The sequence below is a fragment of the Diadema antillarum genome, unplaced genomic scaffold (assembly GCF_040938485.1).
Source record: "Diadema antillarum isolate AM-2024a unplaced genomic scaffold, OU_Dant_1.0 scf00000062, whole genome shotgun sequence".
Classification (NCBI taxonomy): domain Eukaryota; kingdom Metazoa; phylum Echinodermata; class Echinoidea; order Diadematoida; family Diadematidae; genus Diadema; species Diadema antillarum.
Genome location: NW_027270951.1, coordinates 837486 through 847307, shown reverse-complemented (window position 1 = coordinate 847307; position 9822 = coordinate 837486). Strand labels below are relative to the sequence as shown.

Below are 9822 nucleotides of genomic sequence, written 5' to 3'. Positions count from 1 at the left end.
GAAGAAAATGTATTTGCAAATACCTCGATAACTTTCCTGAACCCCGAATCATCTGTCATGAGACGTCGAGCCATGCCCCACCACTGAGATCCCATCCCGGAGTAAACAAACACCAACCGATGGACGGACATATTTCCATCTCTTGCACGTCCTTCTGTGACAGTATCGGTGGGCCTTGGCGTCTTGGTTGAGTTTGAGCTGAATCTGCTCTTTGGCATCTCTTGGTGAAGTTGCGATGATGCACATACGGTGCTCAAGATGTGTAGAGCGCACGCCCGCGGTGTACAAGGCGTTTTTGTAGAGCACCTCGTCGTCTCGTATCACTTCAGTCAAGAAGTTTTCCCAGTCCCGGAGATAACTCCTGAGTGCATCCTTGCTTGCTGCTGAAAGGAACAGAATCGACGTGGCTGTCCGCCATCCTGTCTTTTTGCGCTACTTGAACTTTTTCGTGCCCTTCTAGGACAATATGGGCGTTTGCTCCTCCGAAGCCAAACGCACTACATCCAACCAAACGCTTGGCTCCTTCTGGCCATGCTGTCAGTTCCGTGGCACACGGATGTTTAGGTTGATGTAGTCAACGTTGTCCTTCCAGCTTACGAAGTGGACCCTGTTTTGAATCTGTTCATGTTGCAAGCAAAGAGCGAGCTTGATGACACCAGCTACTCCTGCTGCTGCCTCTGTGTGCCCATAATTTGTCTTTGCAGAGCAACGTAAAGGGGATGCTGATAAAACGAGCGCTTTAACCCCATAACTTCTCCGATATGCATTGGCTTCGATTGTGTCTCCAACCTTAGTGCCAGTGCCGTGTGCTTCAAGAAGAGTTACGTCACATGGATTGACCATAGCATCATCATATGCCTTTTCAAGAAGGGCAACCTGCGCATCGTAGCTTGGACGAGCAATACCGGATGTGCGACCGTCGTTGCTTAATGCGCCTCCTCGGATGACGGCATAGATCCTGTCTCCATCTTCAATGGCTCGTTGTAGAGGCTTGAGAACAACGGCTCCTACACCTTCCCCCTAGCGAATCCGTCAGCTGACTTGTCGAATGTCTTGCTCTTTCCATCGTGTGAAACGACGTCACTTTGACAGAAACCGACACTTGCCGTTGGAATAAGATTGATGTTCACACCACCCGCAACAGCCATGTCACACTGTCCTTTTCTTAACCCGTCACATGCAAGAAGAATGCTATACAATGAAGAGGAGCAAGCTGTGTTCACTGTCAGGCTAGGTCCATGAAAGTCATACTCGTAAGAGATCCTATTGGATACCATACATGAATTTGTGCCCGTATTCGAGTAAGAGTTGATGTTGTCGTATGGAAGTGATATCATGACAGCATACTCAGTAGCAGTAACTCCCATATACACCCCTGTGTTCGATCCGCGCACCGACTGAGCGGAGATTCCTGCATCTTGCAAGGTTTCCCATACTACCTCAAGAAGAAGCCTGATCTGTGGGTCCATGTGATTTGCCTCGTCTGCAATAGAGAAAATTACCAGTTAGGCAAAGACGTATTTTTCAATGGGAATTTGGGTTGAAACGATTGGCATGATTATTACTTTTCAACATCCAAAACTATAGGTGACAAGTTACACCTGCGTCACGAGCAATTTTGTTTGTAAAATGCATAAATCAGCTTATCGATGTTTAGTGCTAGTTTCAAAATTCACAAACAACAAAAATGTGCCTTGTTTCTTATATACACAATAGCTCTTAGAGAGGGAACCCCCCTAAAAAAGCCAACTAAACAAAAAAACAAACATACTTGGTAATGACAGTAAGAGCATAATAAGAACCTTAATTGTGACACGAAATGTATGAAAATAGTCTCATGTTTTCTTTTTTCACGTTTCAGGCAAATTCATTATTCATTTTTCTATTTATTTGAATCTTTATTTATTTTTTTGTTAACCAAATTTATACAGGATTTCTTGATCAGCGTGCTCTGTTTTTCATCAAGGTCCTGAGATAAAACATAAAAGAACAAACAGAAATTTAGTCATTACAAACAAATTGTTATCAGCATACAAATCAGCAAGCAGTCGTACAAGTCAGCTGCAGTATTTAAGATAACAACTGAAATGAATAATTATATCCACGGAATAAGATTCATATCTTCAGATTTGTTTTAGCAAATCATTCGCCCAGAAGACTTCCGAGAAAAACAAAGAAACAATTTAAAGCATGTGATCAAGCATAAGAAATCATGTAGGCATAAATGCCGACATACATGTCAGACTTTTCAATGACCCTGATAACTATACATTGTTTAGCACACACAGTCATGAGCAGACATATCAACCTACTCTCTTACACATTATACACACTTTTAAAAATGTATACCATAACAATGCAAAATACGAAAAATCATTAGATTCACGAGGATAAGAAACATGAGGATACTCCCTAGCAGTCTCTCGCAGAAAGACAAGTTTACCATAGAAAACAAGAAAAATACAATTCTCAGAACCGAAATAAAATTTAACAATATCTACAAAAATTAACCTAAAAGATTTTGATGCAGCTGAGATGGTCACATCAAGAAATAGATATTACAGGAAATATATCTGCTTATACCTAAATACTATTTCTGAACATTCCGTGCATTTTGTAATGTGTCTAATAATGAATTTCCTACATGTGCCCCTGTGAAACAAAAGTACTTTTGAACCATGAGAGAGTTGGTATTGAAAGGACCACATTGAGTTCGTAACCTGAACAAATATTGTGAGAATGTCCCTCACAGACCATTTCTATCTCATTAACCGTAAGAGCTGTAGCTAAAATATGTACATATTTAAACGATAATGTTGCTAAGACATAATCTCGCCGAGGCTGAAATGATTGCAACTAAAGTTCTGTGAGTAAATCAGCCCCAACACTATTAACATAATCAAATTGCGTTTCACCTCTCTGGTTGCTCTTTTTTTCGCACACATAACAAATTATCCAATGATTTAGACGTACAATGGCTCCAACAGAATGAGCATAGTCCATGCAAGGTGTGTATTAACGTGAGATACAGGAAGGTTCAATACGTTTTGATGCCCAAACTGACGCATTTTCTGTAATAGATAAGTTTTCCAACTTCTTCGTGAACTAATGTATCTGATTATACCATAACAACTTGTCAGCAATTTTAATAGCTAAAACAGGGCTCCACACTAACTTTTTTTTTTTGATGGGGCCACTAAAAGCATCAATTTCAAATTTTTGGTGCCCCGAGAGAAAAATTTGGTGGCCCGAACAAAAACAATAAAAAACATTAACTCACTGCATGCATTTATGCATTACCGGCGCAAAAAGTTCCGAATTTATTGACATACTTTAGAAAAAAATTTGGTGGCCCGAGGCGGGCCACCAAATCTGCCCTTTTTTGAAATTTGGTGGCCCGACTTTCATTTTTGGTGGCCCCGGGCCACCGGGCCACCGTTAGTGTCGAGCCCTACCTAAAATATATCTGATACTTTGTACTTGCTCTATACGTTTCGCAATGATTGAAAAAAAAAATCATTTTCATTTCATTTCAATTTATTTTCATATTTCTCACATATATCACAATAAAGTATATAAATACGAAAATTATACAAAACATAATTTAGATGAGACTTCATCGGAATGTACAGAAGTTTGATTTGGTATAAACACAAGGTCTGTATGCATGCGAATTAAACTGTGGTCATAATGCGAAAAAAATATGATGGGTCCTGCGTAAAAGCATTAGCTTGTACAGCCGCAGGTCCCGTCAGATTAGGGGAAGTTTAAAATGCGGATGTTTTTTTAAGACCACCTATAACTGGGGAAACCGATTAAACAAACAAAACAAAAAATCCAATTAAATATATGTCACTAAATAAAAATACAGGAAGGTCACATGTTGCAGTAGTATAACCCTACTACTTAGTAAGGACATTGGTAGAACAACAACTGGGATTGCAGAGATTCAAGAGGTGTGTTGCAGAGTATAGAAAATGGCGTAACTGTATGACATAAATACATAAGTAGAAGGTGGAATAATGGTGAGATTTGTCGTGAATGTAAACAATACCGTGTACTAGGGAAACAAAGCTCAGGAGTAACATTCCTGCATGGGTCCTAAAACCAAGCATTCCGTGTGACCATAGTAACCGACAGCTGTCACGCGCGAGAATTTCGATAACCGAGTGGAACAATAGGTGCATGAAGAGCGCAACAGGCAGACTGATCAAAAATAGTGTTCATGGTTAGGATCCCGCCGGACTACTAATAAGGGATAGTCAAGGGGTAACATAAAGAGCAATAAGAACTACACACTATGGATGCCGTACAATGTAGCTGCTAAGAAGATATTGCTTCAGTTTTCGTTTGAATGAGGTTACAGTGGTACAACTTACAAGTTCCGTAGGGAGTTCGTTCCAATATTTGGGCCCAGTGAACATAATGTTTTTTATTTTTTCGCGAAAATTGTTCGGGTACGTGTAAGGTGATATGCGTAACGTTGACGAGTTGGATAATCATGGACTGTATAATTTCTTGTAAACATTTGGGAAAATACGTCTGGTAATTGGCCAGTTGGAAATTAAAACATAAACAGGCCAACGTTGTAATGAAATAACTCGGGAATTTTCAAAATTTTGTTACTAACAAAAAGTTCGTTCGTGTGGGATAAATATCCAGTGTGGTTAACAATTCTAACAGCGCATTTTTGTTCAAGAAATAACGAATCGATAAGGTTTTTAGAAGCATTTCCCCACGCCAGAATCCCATAGTTGAAATAGGGAGATATCAAAGTTGAATATATGCTCTGTAGAATATTACATGGAAAATAATAGCTAAGTTTGTTAAGAACCCCGGTATTTCTAGCAATAATTCTGCTTACATAATTAACATGGTTTCTCCAAGATAAATCACAATCGATATAAAGACCCACAAATTTTGTACTGTTGACCTGTGACAGATCAATGTTGTTTATTTTGACAGAGAGAGGTAACACAGGTGGCGAATTACTGAATAACATATACTGAATTTTATCAATGTTTAAGGATAATTTGTTCGCAAAAATCCAAGATTAAACAGAAACAAGTTCTTTATTTATCATATTTATAAGCGCATCGGGATTTTGATGAGAGAAGAACAAATTTAAGGTCAAATATTAAGGTCATATTTCTTTGATGTATTCGAAAGCATTGCTTTGGTCTTTCTGATTGATCCTTAACTTATTCTTTATATAAAAAGGTATGAATTATGCAGGTCTAACTGCAAACGTAACGATGCCTCATCAACTTTCCTACTTGTGGTATAAAATACGTCATCCGCACATAGATCACATCATGAGAATCTAAGAACTGAGATATATCATTCATAAATAACAAAACTCAAACGGGTCCAAAAATGCTTCCCTGGGGCATGTACACCTTCTCTAATATAACAAAACTTTGACTTCGATCATGTTAATAACCTGGGAACCGTGTATACTCATATCCAAGAATGTCGTACCATTACAGATTGGTCAGCAAAATATTCACATCAATGCTATTGAAACATTTTGATACTTCAAGAAAATTTGCGACTACAAATTGATAGTTATTAAACCATTCGTACCAGTCATCCGCAACACGATGCAAATGAGTTTGGATTGAGCTTGGGAAGAAAAGCAAATTGATCGATATTGATAAATTGTTACTTTGAAGATAATTATGTTAGAAATTCCCGTTTGTTTGTTTATTTATTTGGTTTGTTTTGTTTTGCTTTTGTTTTTTAGGGGATGTCTTTCTACAAGAGATTAGATATGTTGAAAACTATATATATTGACCTATAATTGGTAGGGTCATTTTTGAACTGTTGCCTTCATAAACAGGTGTAGTTCTTGCTTTCTTCCTATCTGCAGGTACTTGACCGGATGTTAGGCTTTCAGTAATCAAAACTGCAACAAGGCATATTTTAAGTATCATGCGGCAGAAGAAAGACAAAGATCAAATCAAATGGGCTCGGGCCCCCACCCTTTTTTTTTCATTTTATTTTTACAAGGGAAGAGCGTAAGTGGCAATAAAAAGAAATTAGATAGAGTCAGTGAGGTGTGAGCGTGGTAAGTTAACCCGGAAGTGGCACCAGGAATTGCTCTGAAAACTTTTTTTTTTCTTGTTAGCTCATGAAACCCGGCAGTGCCCCCACCGCCCCACTTTTGAAAACGCTCCGCCGGCCATGTAATTTACGGAGTCCATAAGGTTCATCCAGCTGGACAAGCTGGAAAATGTCAAAGGGGATTTTACTGAATTGAAGTGGAAAACTAACGAACAGACAACTATAATTAGCCTATGAAAGTGCTTAGCGGAGGATATAATTATACATTATGTTTATAGGAAATTACGAAGACTAAATACCTGGGGACATTTTGAAGAACTGCCTGTCAAATAACTCTGGGTGCTCGGTGAGGTATCCCCCGCACACGTTGTACATCTTTCCAGGACGCTTTTCACCGGGACAGAGGAAGAACGACTCATCGAAGCGATCAGGAGGGACGGATGTCGTGCAGTCCACCCCCCTTGGCCAGAGTGTCCCAAAATTTGTAGACGCCATTGGTGCGGTTAGCGAATCGACATCCGATCCCTACGATGGCAACTTTGTCTTCTATCGGCATCGAGGAGTCAGCAGGAAAGTTCATGGAGTTCATGTGTTTCCTGGCGTCCATGTCAGCAATCCACCTGTTTGAATAGTGCATAATGTATAAACATCCATTCAGGCTTCAGATGTATTAATGATGCTTTCTTACTCAGAGTTAAATTGTGATACAGGTTTCTTCGAGGTGTGGCTGGACTCAAGGATAACTCATTATGATTCAGAATTTCGAGGAAAACAAGAATAGGCCTTCTCACTTTCCTTCTCGGTTTACTGTACTTCGCCCCCCCCCCCCCTCCATTGAGAAAAAAACAGAGTGTCATTCAATCTTGTTAAAGGGATTATTCACCATTTGCAGATGAAACATAAAACCAGTCTAAGTGCTTGAAAACAGTTGTAAAATGTGAGTTTCTGATGTAAACAGCCAATGTAAAAATTTGAATCAGTATAATTAATATGAAGTATTGTTAATATTCAGAATGTGAACGATAGTTATAATATGATAAAAAAAGTTTCTGAACAAACCTGTCTACAGTCATGGTTTATTGAGAAAAATCGTGACAAATCCTTACATTTATGCTTTACTGCGAAAATTTTACAGGGTAAAATGTTTTGTGATGCAACTGACGTACACGCATCAAATTAATGTCATATCTCGAACATTTCTTGAATCGCCCCTCTCAGTGCTTGACAGTTAAAATCTGACCATACGTCTTCCATAGGAAAATTTCAAAAAAAAAAATATGTATAAATTGGGACCAAATCCCCCCCCCCCCCCCTCAGTACACACAGAGCCCACTTCTTGTTGTGTGATCTGCCGTGAACACAAGCTGAAACGACAGTAACCAATATACTTACCCATGACACTAACAGAGCTTATCACTGCAATTCTTGAGAAAAATATTTGGCATGAACCCCTTTACTGTTGTTTTTATTGTTTTTGCTTTTTTTTTGGGGGGGCGGTGCCTAGCTCACTCCCCATCACCTGTGAAGCATTGTATACATGGGGACCTTCCAAATGGGCAATCGTGCCCACTTGCACAGATACATAATTTATCTCGCTAGCAATAACACCTTTCAAGTTTGGTTAAAATCTGACCACGTTTTGTCGAAAAGAAGATGAACATACGAATATTGTGCCATAATTTCGACATCTTCCCACGCAGACACATCATCGCATCTGCCATGGACAAACTTTACATTACAGTCAATAATCTATTCACTCATTCTTACGACTTAGCGCTCATCTTTTCATTACATCTTAAAAACAACAACAACAACCAATCCCTCAATTAGAGGGCTTTTTACGTCCCCTCTCCCAGCATTGTGCCCCTTCGGGCACCTAAAGAGAGGGAGTGTCAGCCGGTGCAAATATATACTCACTCTATCGATGATACCTTCAAAATTTGTTCAACATTTGGCCATGCATTTTTTGAATGAAGATGCAAATGTAAAATTTGAGGCCAACCCCCCCCCCCCCCTCCCATTTGCACAGGGCCAAAGGCGGTTCTCCCAGATTCACCATCAACATACCGGTGCATGTGAAACTACAGTTACCATTTTACTCATAGCTCCAGCACTATCTCACTCATTTCTGGTTCTAGAGAAAAAGACCTATAATATAGTTTCATGCACTTTAGATGAACACATGGAGAGTTCCTTTTCCCAAAGTGCTAAATCTACTCTTGATGGAAGGAGAAAACCCGAGTTGTTAATTTTCATGCTTCTTATTGTTCTCATACCACTACTTTATGTCCCCAAAGTAGCTGATAATGTGTTTTAGACAATATACCTCGGAAAATATACGCTTTTTTTACGATTCGATATACCTCTTTTGACTTTTTGGATATAGCACTTTGGGTAACAAGAAAAAAAATAAAAAAGCGAAATACTTTGCGAAATCAAATGGGCTGTTTTGATAGTGACTAATTTTCTGTTTATTCATACTTTGTGTATTTTTCGAGGTGATTTGTTATTTGTACACATTATCCTGCTTCCTCCAACTTCCCAAAGAATTGTATGCACTTAAATGAAACATTTCACAGCTAATCATTAAGTAACATGTGGGGCATCTGTCAATCTATGCGGGCGGGAAAACAAGCCAACCTAGCCTTTTATACTTATGAGGTAAACGTGTAGTCATGCATGCTCACTATTCGGATCAGAAGAATACTTAATCTCCTCCCAAAATCAGAAATGGGACCCAAGTGACCGGGATTTTGTTGTTTTGTTTTTCTTATCATTTTGTAAAAAGGTATCACCAATAACTTTTCAACTAGGTAACCCCAATACACGTTAATGAAATACCTGAATACATGTTTCAAACACACACGCACGCACGCATAAAGCCATAAAACACTTACTCGGAGATTTTGAAAAAAAACAAGTACCAGGAGCCGAAACCTCAAATGTTGGTCAAAGGTGAATCAAATTGAGGTCATGCCGTCATTTTCCGTTTTTTTTTTTCCCATGACTAATCAAAATTAAATAATCTCAACATAGGAAGTATATACACGCTTTGAATCATATGAAACTTTAAAAAAATATGTATCAGGTTACTTTAAAGCACACACGTAGCAACAAAACTGCTTGAGCTATTACACAGAAATGCAAAATGGCCGCAACTCTGTGAATGCATAATACTAGTAATTTCTCGATCGTTGATTTTTTAACAGGATCAAAATCTGTCTTTTTTTTTCTTTAAAAGAATTAAATCGATACTACAGATTGTAGAAATTTCGGTCACTATACTGTATGTGTCTATGTATCACAAAACCAACATAAATTCGCATGCACTGACTTTGCGTGATGACTCAAAATAGGAGAAACGCGTCAATTTTCAGTCAATTTTGACTTTTGTTTTGTTTTTTTACTTTTTCTGAAAGAGCAATTCTTTTATACATTGTTCTAAAATGTAAGGTCATAAAAATGGAATTTGTATTTCAGCAGTATTTCTAGAACCCCCATTTTTGTAAATATTTTGATTGGCCATGATTTTCAGTCCCCTTGTCTTTTCTTAGGAACGCTTTAAACACCTCCACTTGCTACTTTAATAACTTTTGAAAGGATATTAATGTTCCTTGAAAGTTGGTTTATCCAAAGAGAAATCGACGCGAAGCATCTTACTACGGATTCGAAAAGATTACCGAAATAGAGGATAAATTTGGCGTTTACAATGAAATATATTTAGTTTTTGACGTACATTAGTGTGCGTTAAATGAG

The 9822-nt window shown here is 38.4% G+C and overlaps 1 protein-coding gene across 1 annotated transcript; it reads right to left on the bottom strand.

The window, feature by feature from the left end:
* Positions 1-537: 537 nt before the first annotated feature.
* LOC139716168 (phenolphthiocerol/phthiocerol polyketide synthase subunit B-like) lies at positions 538-6673 on the bottom strand. Its single transcript, XM_071627728.1, is given in 4 exon segments — positions 538-1022; positions 1025-1483; positions 6366-6525; positions 6527-6673. Coding segments are annotated over 4 exon segments (1251 nt in total).
* Positions 6674-9822: the final 3149 nt, after the last annotated feature.